Genomic DNA, 28000 nt, shown 5'->3' on the forward strand with positions numbered 1-28000 from the left:
AAGTAGTGTGAATTTTGGAGGCAAGGCACTAGTATGCAGACCTCGACATAAATACAGTTGTAGTCAGTTGTGACTCTTGAATAGAAATAGAAATAGAAGTAGTGTGAATTTGAGGAGACTGTTACCTACTAGAGGCCCCTACAAGCAGCAGTCTCCCTCAGTTAAACGCGACCCTTGCGGCCATAATAGGAAGCTCTCTCGATACTTCCTTATACAGGGTTGTTTTGTAAATTGTTACAGCCAGCAAAAATAGTAGCATCTGTTATGATGATAGACGCAATGGAAACGCGAAAACGCTAAACAGTTTTTAAGTAAATAAATAATTTTTGCTGTCTTGTGATATCTTTTTCAATGAAATGGCAGGAAACTTCTGGCAAAGTTCTCACTTGTGAGTCCATTCTCTCTATCCACTATTAAAATCTCTCTATAATTTGCTTTTAAAATAAAAGTCGCATCGGTGGTTCAGTGTTAGACTGTGAAACTGAATAGGTAATAGCATTATGTTTGTAAAATGCGTGCTCATGAAAGCTTTGAAACTTATTTAAAAATTCGTATCATTAAAAAATACTTTTTCCGTAATTATGATTACTTCAAAGGGGTTACTTACTGAAGGGAAAAAAGTTCTGTACATTTAGACGTGCATGTATTCATTCTTACGAATGAACTTCAGTCAGGGCTTAATTTGCATGGGAGCTCACAGGTGCTGAATTTCTACATTTTTTTTTTCCAGTTTTATGTGCATTATACCTAATGTTTAAGACGAAACTCGGGCTATTTTCGTGTGAAAATAAATTCTAAGGCCAATTGGGCTCTTTCTCCTTCATTTCTTTAGATAGAAATGCAGAAATGACTTTTAATATAGTATCCAAAAAAATCTTGAAATGGGGGGGGGAGTATCAATTTTTAAATATTATTTTAACCTTTTATGTGGTCCAACATTCTACATTTTTTAGCTTAACCCATTAAACTCTACTTTAAATGCCCCCTGTGAGGGTCAAATATCATGAAATAACAGGTAAATATTACCATGTTAAATAGTGGTTGCTGTATGCAGAAGGGACACCTGTTGAACTGAGCCTGAAATGGAACAATATTTTTTAAACTAGGGGTAAACAATATGGATGGGGGGGGGCAGAAAAGTCATTTGTCACGGGCCACAAAATTTCTGTGGAGGACCCTAGCTGTATGATGTTTATGTAATGAAATATTTGATTAACACATTGAATTGTAAAGAGTTGTATAAGCCATACAACTTCGAAGCCTCTATGCAGGTTTAAGTGAGTAATTCAAGTCCTAACCACTGCAAAATTTGGCAAAGATCCGACGAAAACTGGATTTGTATAAAGAAATCCCCTGTGGGAGGGAGGATGGTCCCCATTGCGAACGAAAACTACCCTAAGTGAGTTCTTGAGCATCAAAGAACCTGTCTGCAAATTTTTTGCAAAAATCCGACGTAAACTGGATTTGCATGAGGAAAACCTCCGTGGAGTATTTTTGCATCCTACCAATTCCTAAGCATCAAAGAACGACTGTGCCAAATTTGGCAAAGATCCGATGAAAGCTGTGGATTCGTAAAAGGAAATCCCCGGTGGGAGGGTTAGGGAGGTTCCAATTGCGAACAAAAACTGTTCAATGTGAATTCCTGAGCATCAAAGGACCTCTCTGCCATGTTTGACAAAAATCTGACGTAAACTGAATTTGCATTAATAAAATCTTTATTTGGTTAATTAAAATATAAATAAATTTAAAACTATTGTTTTTTAATGATACACACATATTTTAATATTAATTTTAAAAATGCAATTAATTTTCTTCAGAAGATCCAATCCAAAATCCATATTATTTGGTAAATCGTCTCATCAATGCCATTATTTCGCAAGCAATTTAACTGAAAAACGAATATGAAAATTCCTTCACTTTTTCAATTCTCGTATTTGATAACGACTCCTTAACTGAAGTTAAAAAATACCAAAAAAAAGGGCTGCAATGAACTACCGACGTAACGTAAAACCGTAAGTACTTGAATTTGCTTTGCTATAATAATTACGTCTTCAAATATATGAATACGTAGAAGTTACATACAAACCCTATTTTCGCGCATGCACCCAGACGTTCTGTCAACTCGTATGTGCCGCTTGTCTGGCGAAATTAGGAAATTTCGGTTTCGTTGTTGCCAGCGATGCAAGATTTTGTCAGATTGTTTCAATGATGCAGTGTGTTATGAAGGGCGTTAATATTTTCCCTTTTGTGCGATTAATGTGTGACATAAGCATTCTTATTAAGATTTTTTCGTTTTTCATTTTTTTCAAATAAAAATATTTCTGTTCAGTATTTTTCTTAAAAGTTTCATTCAGCGCAATATTAATAGTTTATGTTTAATTTGAACTATGAATCGTGTTGATACCTCAATTGGTTAATTTTTAATTGTTGCATTAGGATGTTTTCTTTACCAATACATTTTCACTTTTATGGGCCTAAGAGAGGCCATGTCAGCTTCGTCAGAAAGAGAGTGGGGACCTTGGAAGGACCCCGCTCTGAATGGTAGTAGTATAAGTTTTGAAAACTTTATAGGGGAAGGGGATCCGGAGACCTAACTGACAAGCAACCTACATTTACGTTCGGCAGCCTTGTAAGTTTTTCCCTTTTACTATAATTAAAAATTATATTACTGTTTGAAGAATGCAGAAAATTTCTTGAAATTTCAAACTAACTCATCACACAGAGCTATGAAAGATTATGTATTTTTGAGTCAGTATTTTAATTTCCCCGTATTTTCTTTTCAAACGATATATTGGACGGATAGAAATCTAAATATTGTTATCGCGTAGTAGATATAAATCAATATATGACAGTACATCGGTAGTTTTAAATTATATATTTATGGTGGTATTCTTTGATTTTATATTTTGTACTGATTCGAGTCTCCCTATGCTTTCTGCAATTTTTAGCCAGCAGTGGTTGTTGGATAGACAAGATTTGCTCAGAGAAAGACATCATGATTTGCAAATGTTTTCCGAGGAGGAATATCAAAAAGTGATGATATTTTTTGCCAATTGTAAGTTTTCACTCTTTTGCATTCCTTTTTTTTCCATTTTTGGTTATTATTAAAAAAATTTGGAATCTTTATAGGCTGTTAAAAGTAGTTAAAATATAGACTGCTCTCTCAGTTCTGTTAGTTAAATTGAATAAATTCTTGTAAAAATTTAGTTAAAGCTCCATTAATTTATTTAGAACATTAAATTACAAAATGGGAGTATTTTAAAATTTTGCTGTTTCAAAACGTTAGTCAAATTGAGTTGCATTGAATGATTATGAAATCATATAAATATATTACCAGGATAGTGAAAAATTAACCAACTCTCACAAAGATCAGAATAGTTGTGTTTCACAATACACACCATCTTACTTCCGTTCAGCAGAGTTTGTTGATTTAAATCAGCTTGATTTAAATTGTAATTAAAATCATGATTTAAATCAAGTGATTTTTTTAAATCATTGATTTAAATCAATTGATTTGAATTAAGTGATTTATTTAACAAAATCATTAATTAAAGTCAGTTGATTTTACTTTTATGAATTAATTTGGCATTTTTCGAATGTATTGCTCTAAATTTAACTACAGTGCATTATACTATCTTAACTTCAACAGGCAAAACTACATAGATCCCTCTTTCTGTGTGTGTAACAGATTTTCACTCTATTGCTTTTACTCCAAAATTACAGCTTAGAACAAAATAAAAATTTGGAGTTTTTCTTATACACCATGACTAATATAGTTCAGAAAAGTAATTGTTCAACATATTATTTTACACTTAAAACGTACATGATAATGGAAACCTTATCTTTAAGCAAAGAATAAAACAAAATCATATCTTATCTAAGCATTATAACGTATTTATAAATCTTAAAATATTATTGAATGGTTAGAGAACTTATCTTAATTTTAAAAGTAAGTTGAATGGATTTATCTATTGTTTGAAATATATTATGTTTATAACTGTAAAGTAATTAATATCAACAAATATTTGAACATTTTTAAAAAATATAAAAAAATCCGACTTTTTTTATTCTTTTAAAAAAATCATGAACCCTGCCGTTCAGTAGAGCTGGCGTGGTAAATTGTCATTCCTCCTCAAAAGTGGGAAGGGTTCTTCCAATGCTTTCTATTTTCTGACTAATACCGGCTTCAAGCTCTGCTCCCAGGCCATAGCTGAAGGAAGGAGGGGGGGAGGGGGTTGAAGGTTTGATCACTCCTGAAATTCAATGTAATACAATGTGTGATTACCTTTAAAATGAGCCATTATACAACTCTAGCCCCCCACAGAACGGTCATCCTAGCCTGATTTTTGAGGCATTACTCTTAACAGGAGTGTTTTGGGTTTGATGCCATCCTCTGTGTTTGCTAACGGTGACTAAAACATGTTAAATATGTTCGTTGTTAAAAAGTCCCTTAAGTTCCCATTCCAAATCAATACCTCTGGGGGTACTAGATCAGGGGTTGTTCGACTCCAGTCCAGGATCAAAACACAGAGCTCTCTTGAGCGGTCCAACTGGTTAAACTATGTAAGGTATAGAGGAGTGTAGTGGTAGTAGCTCCACATATAACTTGAGTTATAACATTTTAAAGCCTTCCAGGTAGTAAAAGTTTTCAAAGAATTTCAAAAATATTTATTCATTGACAATGGATGATTGATAAAAATATTATATGAAAATTTAAGATGTAAAAAAGTAGGATTTCTGAAATTTTCATGAAAATCTGAGGTGGTCAAGTTGAGTGCCTTGTTGATTTTACATGGAATGACCCATTATAAAGATGACAAGATTTGATGTACAATAATGGAGACTGTACACAATATTTATTATTATTGTTTTAAATATTTTTACTTAACTTTTATTTGCTTTTATGTATTTTAAAATTCTTTTTATTTTTCATTTATTTTATTCATGCATTTATTAATTTTATTCTTTTATTATTTACACTTCATCATCCTAAAAATTTGAATGCATTTTTTCTCTTCGTAGTTGCTTTAAATGCTTGTTCATCTTATATTCTCCAATTCACTAAGAGTTGAATTCTAATAAATCAGTCCTAATAAGTGATTGTAAACTAACCTTCTATCTCATCTTTTCTTGCAGTCATTCAAGCATTGGGAGAACAACTTAAAGTAAAGCAGCAAGTTATAGCAACAGCCACAGTATATTTTAAACGTTTTTTTGTCAGGTAACTTTTATTACTAAAATAATTGCTGATACTTGTTCAATGCTTAAAAAGGATTTGCATTCCAAAAAGAAAAAAATTTTTTTTTTTTGGAGAAATAATCAATTTTAGGGCCTGCGCTAAATGTGATAAAATCATAAATTCGACGAAAGAAACCGATTTGGCAAACGGAAAATTCTTAAATGTCCACAAAAAAATGGAAAAATAGTTTTCCCATTGATCCTTAAAATTATTATTAGAAAATCTGCAAGAAAAAAACAAATTGGATATTTCATGTATTATGCATTGTTATTAAGTGTTCAGTAAACTTTAGTGTATGCTGCATATTTAAAATGTAAACACTTGCATTGCATATTTTTTATAAAGTTGTTCCTTTGTTTTCTGATTGAACTTTTCTAAAAAATATTAAAAATTCACACAATTAAAATTTACTAACTTGAAGTCTTTGGCTAAGACGTATATAATTTGGCTAATTTGTTGGCTAGCAAGTCTAAATCTTGCCCTGGACTTAATATTCTAATACTTTAGTTCTAATAACCTTTGTTGTGTGCATTGAAACTTGGATATTATTGTGTCAAACTAGTCAACAAAACAAAACTATCAAATGCATTATTAAAATGTAATATGTTAGTTTGACAGTGGCTAGTATTATTATATTCACTCAGGTCAATACTATTCTCAGGTGGTATTACCAGGGTTCGAAAATATTAAGATATTTTCAAAAATATCGAAAATATCCAATATTTTGATGTACTTCGGATATTTTCATGTATACCCGATATTTTCAAGATAGTAAATGCATCCTCAAATCACTCTTTATTTTCTTATATTGTTATTACAACATGTAGACTTAAAATTAAGGTTTCTTTCATTATTTCTGTCTAATATTTTCAATTAACATTTTTTATCAATTTTAATGGTACTAATTTAGCATTTGCTGTTTTACTCAGTTTTCTTCTGTTAGTTGCTTTTAGTTATATGATTCAAAACTGAAAAATATGCATTAGTCAGTGCACAGTCATAAGTCATTTTCTTTTTTTTTTTTTTCTAATCAATATTTAATATTTAATTTAGGCACTTTTAATATGAATTAAAACGTTACATTATTAAGAATTTTATGAATATAAAATAAAAAAGGAATATTATATGACTCTGTTATGTTAATGATGCATTAATACATCATAAAAATACAGTACATAACTTTTTAGTTATTTTAATAATAAATGAACAATATTACTATGATTAATATAATTTTTACATTGAAAATACTGTAGTTAAAAAGATAAATATCGAATATATCATATATATCAACTGATATATATCAGCGAACCCTGGGTATTACTATGACTTTGTCTGGGTGGGCAAAGTTTCGGACACAGTAAAAACCATTGTTTTCACCTGACCAAAAGTGCTCGAATGAAATTGTATTTTTTGAGCAAATATCAAAAACAGAATGTAATCTATTAAAAGTTATGTTTTATAAATTGAAAAATTCAATTTATTGAATAATGAAGGTGTTCAAAACCAAAATATTAAGTAATTGATTGACTCAAATGCAATAAATGAGTTTTTCAACTGGAAAAAAATACTGAGACTCCTTTAGCTTTGGTGCAGTTTTTCTTCTCTTGACTGTAGTGATGAAATGACTGTAGTACCCTTTCATGCTCTGACACTAAATTACCACGAATCCACTCTAGGGAAATGCCAATATTTTATAAAAATTATCGTGTTACTATATTTTTTGTTTATTGCAGTTGCAGAATACATTATATTAAAAATATAAATGAAAAATAAACATTTCACTAGTTTTTAAATTTAAGAATGTATATTTTATCAATTTATAATTCTTATTTGATATTTAAAAATAAATATTTTATTAAAACATTGTGTAAAACATTATCATACAGAAACCATTTTTTAAAAAAAAAAGCTATTTTTCCTTCTAAGCTTTGAATTTTTAAAAAGTAAACACCAGTAATAGACAGTCATGAATTTGGATTTAAGTAATAAGAATTTTGGCGGGTAAAACTGATAATACTGTGGTCCATGAATACTGTGGTCCATGAATACTGTGCATCCATCTAGTGTTATCAGAGTGAATTGTATGAGCTAGTTGGTATTTACAAGGCACCAGTGGAAGGTTATAAACAGCCACCACGAGGTCAGCCGGTGTTTCATGTTCATTTGAATGTAATAAGGTTTAAGTTCTAAAAATAAAGAACTTTTGCACAACTTGAAGAGAAAAAGGGAATTTTCGTCCATTATCCATCCTTTCGTCATTCTATTTTGTTACTGGATGCCATCAGTTATTTTGGTGACTGTTACTGGGGGGTCAGAGCTTTTTTCGAAATTGAGCTAGTAAAAATAGAATTAACAGAGGATCTAGAAGCAGCCAAATGTTAGATGAGATGCAGTTACATGATTTTAAAAAAAAGTTTAAAAAGTCTAAACATATTAAAAGACTCAGAAAATTAAGTTAACCTATGAGCAATGTCTTAAGCATGTCTTATACTGGTGCCGTTACCCTAATGGTTTAAAAATTCTTTCGAGTACCTACTACAGCTGTTTTACAGCTCAAGTACTACAGCTACTTTTTTAACCATTTAACCTGTGTCCTCCTTATTACAATTGCAAATAAACACAATATGTTTAAGCATTTAAAATAATGATAATAAAAAAAAAATTATAAAGTTAAAAATTGCTGCTTTTTATTCTGAAATCTTTTTTTTTTTTCTTTTTTTCCCTTTATAGAAATAGCTTAAAATGTATTGATCCTTTGTTAATGGCACCCACATGTATCTTCTTAGCTTCTAAAGTAGAAGTAAGTATGGTTTTTAATACAATACTACATTTGGCTACACAACAAATGAAGCTCTATTCTTCATAATGATTCTATTCTTTTATTTTATCCCTTAAACCTACTATGTTAAAAAATTTACACATATTATTTGGGTTTAGGCCTATGGGCCCTTGATCCATTCTGCCATGATAAGCTCAAATGTTGAATCTACAGCCGAGTAAAAAATGAGAAATTATCGTTTAAAGTTTTGCACCTCCATGTTTTTGATGACATTGTATTGACCATAAGACATTGTATTAATGTGAAATATGTGAGGAGGAACCATCCTGTAATCGTATCGCAATTTTGTTAAAAAGTGCTGATATGACTTTAGTGCGTAGTGTGGCAACATTGGCCTAAACCTAATCATGTTTACGACATAGGATAATAAATTTTCAATTTTTAACGCTTTGCATAAAAGAAAGGTATCTTTCAGTTGTTAGCTCAAAAAAATTGCATATCCCCCCCTCTAAATGTGTTCCATGTGAAATGTTTTTTCTGTAAGCATTTTCTTTACTTCAACTCTTTTTTTAGTTTAATTTTGTCTTATGAAGAATTATCTCTCTCCTTCTCAAGTTAGTAAAACATTCAAATCCTAAACATATTATTTTAATACTGATAAAATCTTTTAAATGTCAATTTGTTGCTTTTCAATGAAAATTATTTTTAAATCGATACTTATTTTGGTAGGAATTTGGTGTAATTTCTAATAGTCGTCTGATGTCTACTTGTCAAACTGTAGGTAAGTTTTTTTTTTTTTTTGTTTGTTTGTTTGTTTGTTTGTTTAATATATATGTTTTCATATAAAGTTATAATAGAACTTGGTATGAATTTAATTGTTCTTTCAGTGAAAAACAAATTCTCTTATGCTTACCCTCAAGAGTTTCCTTACCGAATGACTCATGTTCAAGAATGTGAATTTTATCTTTTAGAAATGATGGTAAGTTAGTTTTCTCCATTTTTTAAGATTCGAGATTTTTTTCCATCTGCTCAAATTGCATGTGTTGACTTATGTTAAAAATTGTTTATGATGTCAACTTGACTCATAACAAACCTAAATAATATCTACAGAATAGGACCCTAAACTCAAACCTTGATATTTATGAGTTTGAACTTTTGAACTGCACTTGAAATCCAGCTTCATAGTGAACAGGAAAATTAGTGATTGCTACCAGGCCACAAGAGAAACAATTTTTAAAAAAAAAAAGAGAAAAAAAAAAGGCGATTAATAAATCGAGTTTCAATTACCACTCAATGCCCACTTCAAAAAATTAATTGCTTTCAAGTGTCCAAAGAACATTAAGTAATTGATAAATCTTTGACACCAAAATAAAGATGCATCCCTTATAAGCTAGTTTATTAAGAGTATATCACTTACATGTATTTAGGACTAAATTTCAACAAACTGAAAATATATAGTTTATTTTGAGTGTAAAAAAGTGCCCACAATTTCAAAAAAGCGGCTACTAATAAAAATTACTACTCGCCACTAAGGACTAAAGAATTGCCCCAGCTTTGTCCTTTACTTTGTAGTAAATTATTTTACTGTTGAAAAATGTTTTCAAAAAAGGAAAATTAAGTTAACATTACCACCATGTATAACTCTATCTTAGTTACCTCTGTACAAAGGAATTTTACCCTATATATTTTATTATGTAAATTTAGTGTGTCTCCTTCCCTATTTATAGTTTTATTTTTTATTTAAAAAATTTACTTTGAATCAATTACTTCTGAAATTCATGATAAATTGTTCTTTTATTTCAGGACTGCTGCTTAGTTTTATATCACCCTTATAGACCTTTAGTATATTATGTTCAAGATATTGGTCAAGAAGATTCCCTTCTACCAATGGCTTGGTAAAATATTTTTATAAACATAAACAGAAAAAAAAAGATAAATATGTGGTCATCGTGTACATTAATTCAACATGCAGGCTCACACTTTTGTGTGCGTGTGTTTTGTCTAATTTTCATTAAAAATCTAAATTAGTCAAATTATCAAATGTCTAAATTAGCATTTCCATGTTTCTAGGGGGGGGGGGAATTCAAATTTTAGCAATTTTTGCTTTATTATTCAAAATGTTCAAATTTGAATTCATCTCATTAATGTTTGATTAATTTATTGGACTTTGAAAAAAACATTTCTGGATTTTTCTGCTGTACTTTGGAGAAATATACATCTGAATATATGTACTGAAAGCCCAAAAGATAATAATCACTAACTTCTAATATTGTGTGAGTAAGGACTCTTAAATTGGTGAATCCAGATGATTGAATTAAAAAATTACTAGACATCTCTTGAAAAAATTTTGAATCATTTGCCTCTATAGTAGCTAACCATCATTTCGAAGTTTTGTAAAATTCCACTCTTGATGGAGCACTTAAAGTCCATTAATGGCTGCAAATAGACTCTCAGCATCTAAATATATCCATTTCCAGATTGCTGCAGTCTGGCAAAAAGACCTAAGAAAAAAATTTAACATTGTAAAATTTTCTTTCACAGAAGACCTAAGACTGAAAAAATAGCCCATATCATTATTGACCCACCAGCTTGCAAGGTGCCTTATTGACAGCTTGGGTTCATGCTCTTATGGATGTCTGCTACATACTAACCCTACAATCACCTTTTATATATTATAATTTAAGGATGCATCAGTAAGCAAATTGTCCAATTTTTCAGCAGAAGATAATCGGCCAATTGTTGATTAATTATAGTGTCTAGTGACTTTGAATGCTACAATAACTCCATATCCTCCCCCCCCCCCCATTTTTTTTTTTTTTTTTTGTTTTGTTTATGATTTGAAATTTTGCAGAATTGCCTGATTTATTTTTCTCCATTTTCATTTTTAAGACTGCTACAAAAGAACTTATTTTCACAGGGTGTAATTTTTGAAAAAATAGAGATGACTATGATTTGGCAAGCAGAAATTAGTGCAGACTTCATTTGAACAAAACCAAAAGTTGGTTATGTCTATGCAATTGCAATATTTCATGGGGCTTAGTTTTCACGATTACAACTGGCTTGCAAAAATTAAAGCCTAGTACAATAGAACATTCGTCACAGTGGTAGTGCTCTCTGAGCCACCCCAAAGAACAAGCCTCGTAAAAATGAGTGCTTTGACAGTAATAGTTTTTTTTTTTTTTTCAAATTCTGTTGGCCAATTTTCTTATTATTGTTAATAAAATTACATTCGGATAATTAGACATGAAAATTCAAATATTTTGTTAGTCAATAGTTATTAGTCAAATCTTCCACTCCCTATGTTGTACTGACAACAGACAAATGTGTTTCGAGGACTAATATTGTGCCGAAGCTTAAAATTCCAAAGAAACTACTGTTACAGTTCTGGAGCCAAACAAGCAAATTTAGACTATTCTTGCAACCAAACTAAAGCCTCTATACACTCAAACCAGTATACCTGGGCTCGCATCTAGTACGAATTGACCTAAATCCAGAATTTTATCTGGATCCGTGACCCTCAAAGTCGTGTCGTCTGGACCGGATTGATTTCTCAGTCACCAGAATTACAATGGCTTCTGCATTGGAATTTGAAACTTTGGCACAATAATTGCTCTCAGCACATTTGGCGCATGGAGGGAGGGGTCTATATTGTGAATGCTCTCAGTGGGCTCCTACTGCAATGCAATTGCAAGAAAAGGGTTAGAAAATTTAATTGCAGAGAAAAAAACTTTTTGTGGAGCTCAACTAGCAACTTTAGACATCCATTTCAGACGTACTAGGGCCTGCAATTCGACTGCTTTACCCGAGTTCATATCTAGTGTGAATTTACCACATCCAGAATTTCTCCCAAATCTGTGACCCTCAAGGTCATGCTATTTGGTAGTTAGTCGCTTTTATTTTTAGTTGCCACTTAATTCAGGATTTTTATTTTACTGTTTACAAATTAATTCATCATAGTTTCTTTCTGTAAGCTTACTTAAAGCAACTTTAGGAAAAAAATATTTTCCCGCTGATTAATCGGAAAAAATTGCCATTTAACAATTAGTCTGTGAACCCTGACTGTAACTGTTACTCACCTGTCTATGCACTGATCAAGAAATGTTGTAATCCTAACAATTTCAAAATGGAACGCCCCACGCATCTTGCTCTAAATAGGATACTGTATGGCGAAAATATCCTTAGAAAGCTTTTCACATGAAGGCTTATAATTTGGATGTTTGTACATTGCTGTCCATGACTTTTGGTACTTTTTTGTAAACTGTAAACTCTCGATTATCTGTTGAATTGGGTGGCTCAGGTGTGGCGGATAATAATAATAATCGCGTATAAACAGCAAAAAGGCTAAAATGAGAGACAAATAAGGTAAAAATTGTCCTCCCTCAAAAACTTAGCTGTATTCATGCATAATACTTTCTACAAACAGTGAAAATAAATACAGTACAGTAAAAAAAATATGTATTTTTGCTCAGCAGAACTTAACAGCCACAAATAACACACAAAAATAAATAAATAAATAAAGCAAAATCAACTCAGTTTAAATTTACAATTTTTCGACCAAAAAACAGCTATTGGTACTTGCTTTTTTGCTGCGAATATACATGTTCCTGATTATCGATCGACTCGCAAATAATCTGCTCCATGGATAATCGGGAGTTTACTGTACATACATCAATATACTGCATCGTTTTTTTTTTTTTTCTATACATTTTATTTAGTGTTTACTTTTGCAATAAATGGACCTTGTAAACATGAAAATATCTTATATGAATGTTAAAATTGTTTCTAATGTAATTCCTTTTTTATATTAAAATTTTTCAGGAAAGTCATAAATGATAGCTTGCGAACAGATGTTTGTTTGCTCTACCCTCCTCATCAAATTGCTTTAGGTAACACTCAATGCATGTTACATTTTCTTATACATATAATTTTACAAATACTGTAGTCTCCACTTAAGTACTGTGATCACAAAATGATTTTGATAACAATAACCAATTGATAACATGATTTGAGAAATTTACCAATTTCAACCACACAACCAAGTTTAAGAAAATATATGTATAGTGTCAGCCCCGATTAATCGAATATCATCGGTTACAAGAAATATTATTCGATGAAGCGGAGTATTTGATTAAGCTGAGCAATTTTATTTACCTTCCTAAATTGACAACATTTGTCTTTAATAATAATAAATCAACTAGTCGACCCGTGCGGAACTCCGCACTATGCTTTGAATCGTTTCATGTGGCATTTCACTCTTTAAAAATTTCAAAGAAAGAACATTATGAAGAAGAATAAAAAAAAGTAAACACACAAAAGAAGGCATGTAATTTTAAGACATCGGCAACAAAACCTTGTTAAATACAATGTTCTGATAATGTGATCATAGCTCACTTTTTGGTTCTGACCAGAGTCGAAGCTTTGAAAAAAAAAAACTTACAATTAAGAATCAATTTAGCTACAGGTTGCATCAAGGAGCGTTTCCATCTTATTTATTATATTGCCTCACTTGTGTTACTTATTGTTTTTAAGTGTTCATGTAATGCGTGACATTTGTCTAATTTTTCGATCCAGATCGTCTGGGCTGGGCTCGAACACTCATTCTTCTGGTTACCAGACAAACGGTTTGCCGCTTGAGCTATTCAGCTCTGTCGGTCACAGCGCAAGTTAAACTTATAAATTTAACCAAAAACCTTAGTCTGGTGCTTTAAAAAAAGTTTTTTCTTACAGAAAAAACAATTTTTAGACCGTGGGTCTATTTTTCGTCATTAGCCTGCATGATAAGCTTTTAAATGAGGGGTAAATCAAAGAAATCGATCAAGAAATGTGGAAGGTCTTGCGTAGTGACAAAAAATAGGCTACAGAAATAATATATAAGAATAGCTATTTTAAGAAAATATTTTATGTTATTGCAAAAAGTTTTTTAAATGAGCTAAATGAACAACAAAATAGTTTAATAATTAGTATATACTATATCAGAAGTATGTTAGAAAATTATAAAGTAACTTACAATTTGAGTTATGAAATCTTTGTTTTGGCACCTTTCTTCAGTACGTTATTTTTTGAAAAATTCCATAATAGGGGATTGCTTGCTTAAGATCTTTTGCAAACACTTTTCTGACTCTCTTTTCCCCCTCCTCGTCTATCGTATTTTACATTTAATAGTTATATCGTCATATTAGACAATTTCATCGTCTAAAATGTGTACATTTATTTGTGTTATTTAATTTAATTATCGACAGGCACTTTTTTTTTGGAATGATAAAAGGCAAAAGAAATTTGGAAACGTTTTTATGGATGTTGTTTTTCTCCCCTGTGTCAGCGATGGATATCTCTACATAGTATAAAATGAAGTCTCCAAAAAGCATCTGTGTGTTTGATCTCGTAAAACTCGAGAACTACCCGGCCGATTTTGCTGAAATTTTCACAGTTTGTTCCTTTAAGTCCTGAGAAGGTTTGCAGACCAGTTCAAAAACAATTCAATGAATAGTTCTTTTTTTATTCCAATTTAGGCCCAATTTTCACATAAATTCCCGAATATGGGGGTGAAAAATTACTCGCAAATAGTAATATTACATATTATTGGAAAGGGAAGAATTTTCCGCGTTCTACGCAATTTGTTCCAATGCTCTAACTTAATTGCAGCGGGAGTTTTTTACGTTTTTAGCTCAAATTTTTTTAGGCTTAGCTGAAATTTAGGCACTACTTTCTTCATTAAATCCATCAACAGAAAGTGAAGGAATTGTCCCACAGTTTTCTTTTTGACAGCATTGGAAAGAGCTGTTTTTTTTACTCCAGATCTAACACGACCTAAGGTCGAAAGTTTAACCCTCTATCTCCATTAGAAAAAAAGTTACAAGCGAATTAAATGAAGTTCAAAAATCTGTTCTCTATTCAAGTTTTTAACCATTTTATTTCGCGTTTCCACGGTAACGCATTTTAAATCCATCTTTCTCATTTTATTTTAACTTCTTAAAAGTATTTTACTATCTGTCGTCATTGTTTGGCGAGAAAATTTTGCATGATGTTTATTTTTCTTTCATTTAATCCTGGTTATTGAAGATACTTCACTTGACACAATGGTTTTTTTCAAGGTAGACCGGGCAAAGCCGGGCAATGCAGCTAGTTACTTTATATTTTAATGTTAATAATTGTTCCTAATCAATTAATTTCTAATTTATTTAATATTTTTCTCAGCAAAATGTTTGCAAAACTCAATCAATATTTTTCAATTATCCGAAGAAATTACTCGATTGCGGGGAGATCTTCAAGATTGCATATATGGGGAAATATTCGGTTCCAGGAGGTTTTATTCGTATAAGTGGGGTATTCGTTTATCTGTTACCTGATTAAACGGGCTGACAGTATATAACTTACATGTAGTGTATGTTTCCATCAAAATATAAATGTCTCTTAAAATGTCATATCTGAAGAATTTTGTATCTTGTTTGTTTCTTAGTCAACTTTTTTCGCGAAATCTTAAGCAAGCAAAGCATTTTTTCATTGTTTCAGTAGAAACACAATCCCTGATTTGAAAATTGATTACATTAAACAGTGTAATGATCATATCAATAATATTAACATACAAATGAATGGATAAAATCAAGACTGATTGATTGTGATTACAATAAGTGATTGGTCGCATAAACTGCAGTCACATTAAACTGAGACTACTGTATAGGTCTATCTTCCGTAATTGGATCAGGATTTGCTTTTTTGTGTGTGTGTGTATGTGTGTATTTATGCACTTAAAAGCAAAAACATTTCTAAACTTTTGAGAATATGATATCCTATGGTTTCTTTAGATTTTGGAAAACCTAAATTCAATTATTCAATACATTCTCTTACAAAAAGGTAAAAATCCCATTTTTAGTTCAAATCCTCTAATAATGAAATTTCCTTTTTTTTTTTTTTTAAATTTTAAAAGTAATTGAAGTAACAAAGCATAGATGTTCTTCTTTTCAATCAATTCTGCATATGAAATGGTAGTTACTTTTTTGTAATATTGCATAGATAGTTGAATACAAAAGTGTCGTCTTAACCTTTTTTTATCTACATGAGAAATATTCTTTATGTTTTTAATTTGCTTTATAGCATGTCTACATATGGCTTGTGTAATCTTGGGTAAAGATTGTAAACATTGGTTTGCAGAGCTGAATGTTGATATGGAAAAGGTATGTGATGTAGTTATTAATGGAAATTTTGTTTCAACTTATTTTAAATTTCCTTGTTGGAGTTATTCAGATCTACGTATGAATTAATAAAGATTGAAATATTATTTTAAAGCTTTTACATTGGCTGCCACTTATATGAATCAAGTTTGTTCTGAAGAGTTTTGATTCCGTAAAGCGGCTGATTCACTAAAGCAGTTGTTTCAATAAAGCAGCTATTTCAATAAAGCAGCTATTTCAATGAAGCAGCTATTTCAATAAAGCTGGATTTTGTTCTGTTTTTGACGATTTGATTTCGTTAAAGCAGTTGATTCATTTAACCAGCGTCCACTGTATAGTACTTATTAGAATGCTTTTGTCATGATGCGTCGCGTACAATTTTGAAGAATTATTCAGAAACCCAAAAAGATAACAATCTTGGCCGTGAAAGTGGAAGCATCGCAGCCGCACATAACCTCAGATCAACGACTGCCTTCAATGCCCAAAGAACAAAAAATTTAAAAGACTTACCCCATGTTGAATGTATGTGGACAAAAGGAATGAAACATATCAATTACCGTACATTCTTTATTTCATGCAAAATTTCGAAGCAGACCAGATATGACAGGACTTTTGTATGGTGATCACCAGGAAAAAAAAATTCAAACACTTAATTTAAAAAAAAACACAAATCCGCGGGCGACATACTTAAAAGTTCAAAAAGAAGAAGAAAAAAAAAACGTGGAGCTGGAGCTTGCAAAGTTCGTTAAAAATCAGAAAACAGGGAGTTCATTCGCATGGTTTGTAAAACATTCAAATTAAAATGAACGCAGGACGGGCAGTTCACTTTGAAGATGGTGGGGTGTATTCTGGGATGAAGCAGATATCAACGATGTCAGTTGCAGGCCAAGCCACGCCGAAAAATGGCACATCAGTTGGTAATCTCCATGGTAGCGGTGTTGAAATCATTATACAGTTAAAATTTGATTGGGGTAAATGCAGCTCCGTATCACCGCTCACAGCTATGTTGAGCATCAAAATATGGTCGTTAATGAAGGGCTCGATTCCGGCACATTCTGCGTACTTCCATCCGAAGTCATCATACACACAGGTGATACACTTCCTATGCTATCATCATCTGCCACGAAGTTTAACGGTCTTGATTAAATAATTATGTTATGTTTATGTATACTAATAATAAAGCTGAAAGTCTTTCTGTCCGGAGGATGTCTGGATATCTGTAGGATGTCTGTGACGCGCATAGCGCCTAAACCGTTCGGCCGATTTTCATGAAATTTGGCACAAAGTTAGTATGTAGCATGGGGGTGTGCACCTCAAAGCGATTTTTCGAAAATTCGATGTGGTTCTTTTTCTATTCCAATTTTAAGATAAAAATTAACTTCAGATGGACGAGTAAATTACGAAATTATCATAACGTGGAACTGTAAGATGGGTACAAGCCAACTGGTGAGAAAATTCACCATACATCATTTGTTAATATACAGGCGAACTAAAAGACCTTTTGAGTTTTTTCCTATTACGGGCAAAGCCGTGCGGGTACCACTAGTAAAAAATAAAAGGTTTCACCTCATTTTGAGGTCTTATACATACGGCGGAAAACCACGGCCGTCCAAGGACGCCGGGCACTGATGCTTCAGCATCGCCATCGTAGAAGAAAACCGAGAGCCGCAAAAAGCACGACCGAGCAGACTGGGAGCTGCAAGGAGAGTGAAGTGGAGTGGAAAAAATGAATCGGCAAATGAGCGATCAGATCCGGGTACGCGGCGATGTGCGGGAACTAATGAGCAAGAGAATGCTCAAGACTAATAATCTCCAAATGCAATAACCTAATTAAATGTATGACTAGAAATGCATGAATAAAATAGTTGAAGACAACTTAAAAATAAAAACCAAATTTATTTGGTCATTTAGTAAAGTTAGTTAAATAAAATTAAAAACATTTGAAACAACGCGAACTAGAGCTGAGCTATATCAATCTATTATATATCTATTAAAAAGAACCCGCATCGTTGCATAAAAGCAAACGAACACTCAAGTCAACTTGCCAGAGAGAAAACACCGAAAAAGTCTCCTTTCTACTCGAAACATTTCCTTTTATCGTAAGTTAACTCATTTGCATGCGGACGCCAAATCACCTGATACACACCAGCATAGCACCTGGCCAATGAGCATCAGGCACGTGCCGATCTGTTACGATGCATCACCGATTACGTGAAGGTCGTGACGTCATAGATCGGCGACTGCACGTGCGAGATACGTCATCAGGCGTCCGCATTAGAAGAAAGAAAAACATCGTTGAAAATTTCTCAATGATTAGGCAAGTGACTGATATTATGGTGGGATAAGTGGTGAGATGAATTCGTTAATTATTATATAAGGGGCGCTAGGCCAACAATGCCCCCCCTCTCACCATCTTATGAACATTATTTTCTTATACATTTAAAGATAATTCATTTCCTAAAAATCTCAATACCAGCTCTAGTTTTACAAAAAGATTTTGAATATAAACATGATTAGTAGATTAGTTAAATACAACAACAAGCAAATTCTTTTATAACAAAATATCACTCAATCCGATTCCAGTCCGTTCAAACTGTTCCATTTTCCAAGTCAGTAACAAGTTCGAAAAAAAATCAGTCCAATGTCATATAAACACATTCAATCTGCAAAAATTGAAAAACCTTGGCGAGTATACAAATACTTGGTATAAACACATTTGAACAGTACAAATATAAACTGTAAAACGCAAAAAATATATAGATAACTTTAACCCGTTCCCGATAGTTAAAATAGTTTACTTTTCCCACATTACTACATTTTCAAAAAATTAAATTACTAAAAATATCACAAAAGCAATTACATTACAAAAACATTTTCATTGAACTTTATTAGTTCAGATCGAGACAAAGGCTTAGTAAATACATCAGACATGTTATTTTTACTTCTAACAAATTCAACATCAAATATATCTTTATAAATTAAATCGCGTATATAAAAAAGCTTTACATCAATATGTTTTGTCCTATAATTTTCGATCGGTGATCTCACAAAATCTATTGTAGCTTGATTATCAACTTTTAATACAGATTTAATTTTGTGCTCCTTATTAATTACCCCCTTATTAACACATTCATCAATGATTCTATCAAACCAAAGAAGTTCTTTGCCGGCCTCTGTCATTGCAATAAACTCTGATTCCATCGTTGATAAACTAATGCACTTTTGTTTAAATGTTCGCCACGAAATCGGCGATTTGTTAATGAAAACAATCTGACCTCCGAGTGAAGTTCTATCGTCTCTGTTACAGGCGAAATCTGCATCAGAATATGTTACAACTTGAATTTCATTGCATTGTAATTTAAGTTTGTAATTTCTAGTTTTAGAAACATAGCCTAATAATTTTAATAAACCATCCCAATGCTTTATACCGGGGTTATTTTGGAATTGGCTAAAAATGTTTGTAGCGTAACTAATGTCTGGTCTTGTTCTGTTTGCTAGAAACGAAAGACAACCTAACAAATTCCTGTACGGTATTTTTGACATATCTTGTACCTCTTGATCGTTATTTGGACAATCTAGTTTAGTGTATATAATACCTTTACTTATCGGCAATGAGGAGATAGGGATATTGAATTTCTCAAAACGTTCATAAATTTCTTCAATATAGCCAATTTGACTTAATGAAAAACAATTCAAATCCTCCTCAAATTCCACGCCTAATAATTTTTTAGTTTTACCTAAAATTTTTAGATCAAAGTATTTTTGTAACAAATCTAAAACTGTTTGTATATCATTTTGACTCTTTCCAAATAAAACAATGTCATCTACATACAAAAGTAAAATTACAGAAGATTTATAAATATAGACACAGTTACACCATTCAAATTTACAAAAACCTATTGAAATCAATTTTTCTTCTATTTCGTAAAACCACAATCGTCCACTTTGGTGGAGTCCGTAAATTGCTTTATTTAGTTTACAATATAAATTTTCCATCCCCTTTTCTACAAAACCAGGTGGTTGTTTCATATAAATTGGTTCTGAAATAGGTGCATAAAGGTAAGCATTTTTCACATCACATTGGATGTTTACCCAGTTTAATTTTACCACCAAAAGAGAAAAGAAAAATCTTATAATGCTGAAATTTACAACTGGCGAGTACGTAAGATCATAACTCTCATATTTCAATTGAGAACTTCCTAAAGCTACTAGGCGACTTTTGTATCTCAAAATTTCCCCATTTTCATTTCTTTTGACTGTAAAAACCCAGCGAGAGCCAATTGGAGTAGAATCATGCGGTAATTCGACAAGATTCCACACTTTGCGATCTTGCATCACTTTTAATTCTTCCCGCATTGAACTTATCCAATTGTCTTTTTCTCGCGATTTAAGGGCTTGTTTGTAAGTGTTAGGAATAATGATTTGATGTCCTAGTCATGCTTGAGAAAATTCATTAATTACGTTGCTGTTTACAGAGTTATCAATCTCTCCTTCAGTAGTATTTTTACCTTTAAAGCAAAATATGTCTGGTTGATAAACAATATTATTTTTTCTGCAATATTTCTTTACATCATAAATTGATCTCAATCGTCTGTTGGTTCCTTTTTCAAAATAATAGATATCGTTACGAGACCCATCGGGTCTTGGTACGACTTTTCTTTCCCATTTTGCTAATTTTAAACATTTATCACTTTCATCATCTGATGATTCAGTTTCCCCCCGATCTGATTCTTCTGTTTCTGAATGAACAGGTGGTAGTTCGGGAATTTTTAAGATTTCCTCATCAGGAATTTCATCTTCATCTGATTTTGGTACATTTAACCATTCTATGGTGCCCATCACGACTCCACTGCGTTTAGACTCAAATTCGTCTTTGAAAAATTTTTCCTCATTAAATCTGACATTTATGGTCTCTATAATTTTATCATTTTTTGGAATCCAGATTCGATACCCTTTTGTCCGAAATGCATACCCAATTAAAATCCCTTTTTGGGCTTTAAGATCAAGCTTTTGCCGACGTTGCTTCGGCACACTAACGTAGGCTACGCATCCAAATGGTTTCAAATGTCTGATTGAGGGTGATTTTCCCCCATATAGCTCAAAAGGAGTTAGTTTTTGATCTCTATGACATACGCGGTTCCAGGTGTACGTGAAATACTACATGGCTTCAGGCCAAAAGTTTTTACCTATACCACTCTCTTCTAAAATTACCCTAGTACCATCTGCCACAGTTCTGTTAAATACTTCAGCCGCCCCGTTTTGCTCAGGGGTATAACTATTAGTGAATTCATGTTTAATTCCTTCATTTTGACAAAATTTACTTAAAATTGTATTTGAAAATTCCCCTCCATTGTCAGTTCTTATTGCTTTCAGCTTTGTTCCCAGAAATCTCTCTGCCCTTTTAATATGATTAATGAGAATTTCTGCTGCCTGATTTTTATTTTTCAATGGGTACAATGACGTTCTACGGGAATAATCGTCAACAACTGAAAGAAAGTATCGTTCACCTCTTCTACCTTCAATACTCGATGGCCCCCAAATGTCACTATAAATTAATTCTAAAGGTTTCTTTGATCGAATTTCGTCCATTGGTTTGAAAGATACGCGTCTGAACTTTCCTAATTTACAATCTTCACAATTTACTTTATCATTTTTAAAAACTGGTAGACCCCTAGTACATTTATATTCAGCAGTTTTCTTTATATTATCGACATTTACATGAGCAAATCTTTTGTGCCATAATTCTAAGCTTTCAGTACTACTAGCTTCATAATTAACATTTTTATGTACATTTTCTGAAATTACCTTTGGGTTAACAAAATAAATGCCATTAGATAGTTTAGCTTTAAAAATTGTTTCACCATTATCTGATACAGTTACCAAACCTTTTCCCCCTTTAAAACATGCTCCCGCTTGGTCAAATCTGGGACCAGACAGTAAATTTCTTCGCAAATGCGGCGAATACATTACATTTACCAAATTAATGGTCTTAGGACAGAACTTTAACTTTATCTCTCCAACCCCCTCAATTGGAAAAACATGATTTTGGACTGCTACGGCCATCTTTCGATCATTTACAGGTTCATATTTATGGAAAAAGTTCTTATTATTTGCAAAGTGATGGCTGGCCGCCGAATCAAATGCCCATGATGAAGGATTACAGTCTATCTCGTTAAAGTTCGCTTCCGAAATAAAAAATGTTTTGGAAGGGTACTCACACTTTTTCGGCGATGAGGAGCTGCCTCTTCTGGTATACTGGTTCCTGTTTCTTCCTCTTGACCTCCTCTGGCCATAACTTGACTTCTTGGAGCTTGTGGATGGACTTCCTCCGCGGTTCCTCTCTGGAAAACTACAATCTTTGCGGATGTGGCCTGTACGTCCGCAATTATAACACGATCTTTTTTCTTTTGGAGCAACGTAGTTGGCGCTAATATTATCCTCGTCCTTCAGCTTTAATCTGCTCTCTTCAGAAATTAAGTCCTGTACTATCGCATCAAAAGAAAAATCCTCGGGTTTCTTTCTCAAAATTGATTGGCAAATGCTGTCATATTCCGATGGAAGATATCTCAAAACTTGAAAATTTAAGTATGACTCCGAAAAATTCTTGTCGATTCCCTTTATCCTGTCATAAATTCGACGAATTCTTGATGCGAAGAGATTTATGGATTCGCCTTGCTCAATTCGACAGTTTGTTAACTCAGTAAAAGCTCTCATATGCACACACCTGTTATCAGGATAAAAGTGTGCTTTCAGACATTCCCACGATTTTTCTGGCGACTCACAATGCTCTATTATCCTTTTGAATTCGTTGTCTACAAACAAATATATTAAAGATAATGCCGCTCGTTCTCTGGCCAAAAACTCACGAACGTCTCTCTCAGTAAATCCTGAATCTTTAGAGACTACTGGCACTGTTTCCTTACCAGTTACAATGTCCCAGGCGTTTTTCTCCATCAGGACAAATTTCATATCTGCTGCCCATGACACATAATTTGTGCCATTTAATTTCTCAATAGTTATCTGGGGATTCGCCATTATTTCGACAGAAAGTCGGAAGACAATATCAATGAGCACTAATAATCTAATTATCATCAGTATGCTCTTGTCGAAAAAAAATCTTCTATACGGCCCCCCCATCGAAAATTATCACAGACGTCAAAAACATCATTTCCATCTCCAGTCCTACTGAAAATATAGGCTATCGAAAACAGAGTCCAGGTCGCCCATAACCTTTTAATGAGCAAGAGAATGCTCAAGACTAATAATCTCCAAATGCAATAACCTAATTAAATGTATGACTAGAAATGCATGAATAAAATAGTTGAAGACAACTTAAAAATAAAAACCAAATTTATTTGGTCATTTAGTAAAGTTAGTTAAATAAAATTAAAAACATTTGAAACAACGCGAACTAGAGCTGAGCTATATCAATCTATTATATATCTATTAAAAAGAACCCGCATCGTTGCATAAAAGCAAACGAACACTCAAGTCAACTTGCCAGAGAGAAAACACCGAAAAAGTCTCCTTTCTACTCGAAACATTTCCTTTTATCGTAAGTTAACTCATTTGCATGCGGACGCCAAATCACCTGATACACACCAGCATAGCACCTGGCCAATGAGCATCAGGCACGTGCCGATCTGTTACGATGCATCACCGATTACGTGAAGGTCGTGACGTCATAGATCGGCGACTGCACGTGCGAGATACGTCATCAGGCGTCCGCATTAGAAGAAAGAAAAACATCGTTGAAAATTTCTCAATGATTAGGCAAGTGACTGATATTATGGTGGGATAAGTGGTGAGATGAATTCGTTAATTATTATATAAGGGGCGCTAGGCCAACAGGAACCAATGAGTACGTTTGGCGCCCAAACAACGAAGGAAAAGGACGCTACCACCATTTTAATAGAGGACAAAAAGATGAAAAAAATCGGCTCAACGACTGAAAAATTGACAAAAAGCTAGACGATTAGAAAAATGAATAAATCCTTTAGTTGATATCATAAAGTGCGCGAAATTTAAAGCGGAATGCAGGGAAAACGTGGAATGCACAAGAAAATAAAAAAACAACGAAATGGGGGGGGAACGATTAAAATGACAGAAAAATGGAAAAAAAATAAATGGGTAAAAAAAATGTGATATGCATTATCACAAGAATGCTTTAGTATAAAGATATAAATTTCTGCCTTTGAGAGAATTAAACTTCAATGTGTGTATAGAAATGCATTATTTTGGTCAAAAGTAAATTCTGGTCAACAGAGCTAAACTGACTGCTCAGGAAACAGTTTTTGTCATAGTCGACATAAATTAGAACAGTGGCTAAAAGAGTGCGTTAAAAATTATTAATTTATTTTGTATGCAAATTACAAGACGAAAATCCTTTATAATAAATTTTATATTATCATTTCAGATATTGGAAATAACAAGACAAATTCTTTCTTTGTATGATGTTTGGAAAGTTTTTGATGAGAAAAAAGAAGTCCCTGCTCTTTTGGCTAAAGTTCCAAAGCCAAAAACACAACCTACCAGGTAATATTGCAACGTCAGAGATGCCAACTCTTCATTGTTTCACTAAATAGACTGTTATGTTCTTGTGTGTACTTTAACTTTCTATTTTAATATTTTCCTCAAACTAAATGTGTATTGCAGGTACAATTTAAAAATATTTTTATTGTTTTACCAACCAAAAATACTACTAAGAAAATTTCTTTGATTCAAAATATGACATCATTTTTAACACATGTTGTTTTGATTTTCTTTTACATTTAAGGGACAAAAAAAAATAAATTTACAATTTTACAAAACAGCTTTTAAATTGTTAGAAAGTTGACCTTTTTGAATAGTTGTTGTATTTAATAACAATTTAATATTTTAAAAAACTTGCCTAGGTTATTATGTATTATGAATCTGATCTTGGTTAAAAGGAAAGTAACAGCGTAATTTTATCTGTATCAGTTCAATAACAATTAATTTTTTAAAAAAACATGCATGGAGCATTCACGAAACAAAGCAATCATCTATGCATAGCAAACTTTTTGAAGTTAGAACTAAAAGTGCTGTATTGATGCATAGTGTATGAACTAAAAACAGAATGCTTGCTACTTACATTCTTAACTATAATATTAGAAATTAATAATGTAAATTCCATGATATTTCTGTGGACAAACTTTTTTTCTCACATCAATTTCCTCGGTTTCTGGATTTCTTAGCAGTCTGTAACTGAGTGTATGCGTTCAATCCTGAACTCATTTTCAAAAAAAAGACTTCTATATAACATCTTATAAATTGATGAGCAAAATTACTATAGTGAGACCTTATAACCAAAGCCTAGTCATAATGGATTTTTCCTCAGTTAGTCATGCAAAATCTGGAAAATCCAAAACTATTCTAAACATATTTAAAGATACTTAAAAGACTTCCTTAAATCTTATTTCAAATTTGTTATGAGGATCTGCTATTATTACATATCAGTTTCGATGCTTACTGATTTAATAAAGATGACTCTTCCTGTAAAATCCATTAATCTTTTGTGAATGTCATTTTTCACATGTTTGGATTTTGATTTCTCAAATTAGTAATGCTAAATTTCAGTCAAACTAGATAATTTGTTTGTTTTTTTAATCTGTAAAGTCTGCTGAAACTTTTTGATGCTAATGAGATTTTTCCTTCTAAAATTAATATTGTATGCCTTGTTTCTATTTTAATGGCATGTACCCATTCAAAAGAAGCTTTACTTCATGTTTTTCTTTTCAAGCTATCCATTCTAATTGTAATGTACTGCTTTCTTACTTTGCTCTTAAGAGCAATCTGTTCTAAAATTTATTGTATGAATGATTTCTCCTATATACTCAAATACTATAGAATCTGTTTTACCTGATTGTGTTGGCATCACTGTAGCTTTGCAGCAATTTGTCGAATCAGCAACAGAGCCTTAACATGGTGCTTATTTGTAGTCGGTTCATTTCCAGTGTTCTGTGATACAAATATCAACACTTTCTGATGCTGTGCCATATTTGTGAACAATAAAGTATTATTTACATAAATGTTGTTCTTTTTTGTTTGCATTTGGAGTTTTTTTTTAAACTTTGGCACAGTTAGTGTTCATACATTTAACACTTTTGTTGTGCTTGAATGTTGATTACATTAAGTAAGGGTACATTTGTGCAGTTCTTATTTTTCAAAGGAAACTTCTTCAACAAAAAATACAGAACTGTATTTTGTGTTTTCAAAACCTAACTCTGAAAGAAAATATTTTTCTTTTTTTTAATTATTTGTTTCGGAAAATATTGCAACAATCGTTTGAAAGTTGGTTCATGTTTTATGATAAAATGCTTTTTAAAACATGGTCTCCAACAGTACAAATTGAAGCATTAAAGCAGTTTTGGGAATAAAAGTTTTTTGTGCAATCCATTTATTTGTTACATTTTAGCAACCAGTGTTTTTGGAAGGTCTTAGTAGCTGTGTCTATTTTCAAATTTCTATATTTACAGGAGGTGAGTCCCAGTTCTGGGAAGTTGCCAAAGTAAATTGTAACACTGTTACTTTTAATTTAGCAATTCAATGTCTTTATAAATCTAAATAATTGAAATTTTGATTGCATATAAACTTTACTGATAATAAAAGAGATTATGGCTATTTCTCTTAGGGCAAGGACTGTTAAATCGTTTGATTTGTAAGTTGGAACAACATTAGTTTGAAGCATGTGGGAGCTGTGAATCTCAAGGCATTTTTAAAATTTGATTTTGTTCTTTTTTTTTAAATCCAATTTGAAACAAACCTTTCTCACAAACTTGCTAATATAATGACAAAAAAAGCATATATTTTAAATTTTTACTGAATTTGAAAGCTTGGGTAATTTTCAAGAGATGAAATTTGTTTGTTTCAAAATCATTCAAACCTCACCAGTAGGTCAAATGATTTTTGACCACTTTTCTTGGTGGCTTTTGAAAGATTTGCTGTTGCTTACTTAGATTAGTGTTCTAATGCAGTTCTGCCAGTTACTCCCTTGCTGTCAAGCATTTTGGATTCAATCTCTAGTCTCTATGTGCTGTTGCACTTATTTTGTTCAATTTCTTTCCCACAGCCTAGCAAAACAAAAAGTCCCTCCCATAGGCTTATCTAAATTTTTCCTGGAAACTATTACACTATACCCTTGTTTCACGCAGGGAGAGATGCGGATGAGTTTCGGTTTTGTGTGGTTGCGGCAATTCAAACAGACATTTTCCCTCTCTTTCAAAATCCAAACTCCTAAAGATTGCAAATTACGCGTAATCAACTGTATTTTGGGGTGCTAATAATGGAGCTTGGGCCACTGGAGACATTTTATGTGATTGGTTCCAGAGCTCTTTCCAGAAGTCAAGTTATTAGACTCACACAGTTCAGAACTCACTGGAAGAAGAGCTTTTATGAGTAACAAAGGAGGCCAAAACCAACGAGGATACCAATGTTGGTGACGCACAACCAAAAACGTCCACATTGAAAATTTTGAGCCATTCCTAGACAACAGAAATGATCTTTCTGGTTTGTTAGTGAAGGAAGATTCTATCATGAAAATGACGCAAGTGATCATGGATGCGTTAATGCTCTGCAAAGAATTACAGAGAAAAATTCTTAATGACAGCCAAAAGACTACCATAGACAGCTCCTCTTTATAAACAAAACACGAAATTAATTTATGTTTTCTTTATACATGTTGTGCATAAAACTCGATATAAGTACACATTAAACTTATTATACAATTAGTCATCACTAGAATGAAGTATTTTGTTATCTATATGTAACCAAACCCCTATTTTAACACTAGTATTA

At 32.3% G+C, this 28000-nt stretch overlaps 1 protein-coding gene across 2 annotated transcripts in view; it reads left to right on the top strand.

Moving 5' to 3' along the window:
* The first annotated feature begins 251 nt into the window (after positions 1-251).
* The window catches only part of LOC129227470 (cyclin-C-like), a 28424-nt gene continuing 675 nt past the window's right edge, over positions 252-28000 (top strand). Inside the window, exons 1-10 of one of the 2 annotated variants that reach the window (XM_054862037.1) lie at positions 252-388; positions 2949-3055; positions 5137-5221; positions 7970-8039; positions 8748-8799; positions 8906-8997; positions 9822-9913; positions 12837-12904; positions 16110-16189; positions 24603-24721. In XM_054862037.1, coding sequence (XP_054718012.1) covers positions 357-388; positions 2949-3055; positions 5137-5221; positions 7970-8039; positions 8748-8799; positions 8906-8997; positions 9822-9913; positions 12837-12904; positions 16110-16189; positions 24603-24721 — 797 coding nt within the window. In that variant the 5' untranslated portion in view covers positions 252-356. The remainder of the gene's footprint in view (positions 389-2948; positions 3056-5136; positions 5222-7969; positions 8040-8747; positions 8800-8905; positions 8998-9821; positions 9914-12836; positions 12905-16109; positions 16190-24602; positions 24722-28000) is intronic. The other variant, XM_054862038.1, reaches the window with a different exon arrangement.

The sequence above is a fragment of the Uloborus diversus genome, chromosome 8, assembly GCF_026930045.1.
Source record: "Uloborus diversus isolate 005 chromosome 8, Udiv.v.3.1, whole genome shotgun sequence".
NCBI lineage: Eukaryota > Metazoa > Arthropoda > Arachnida > Araneae > Uloboridae > Uloborus > Uloborus diversus.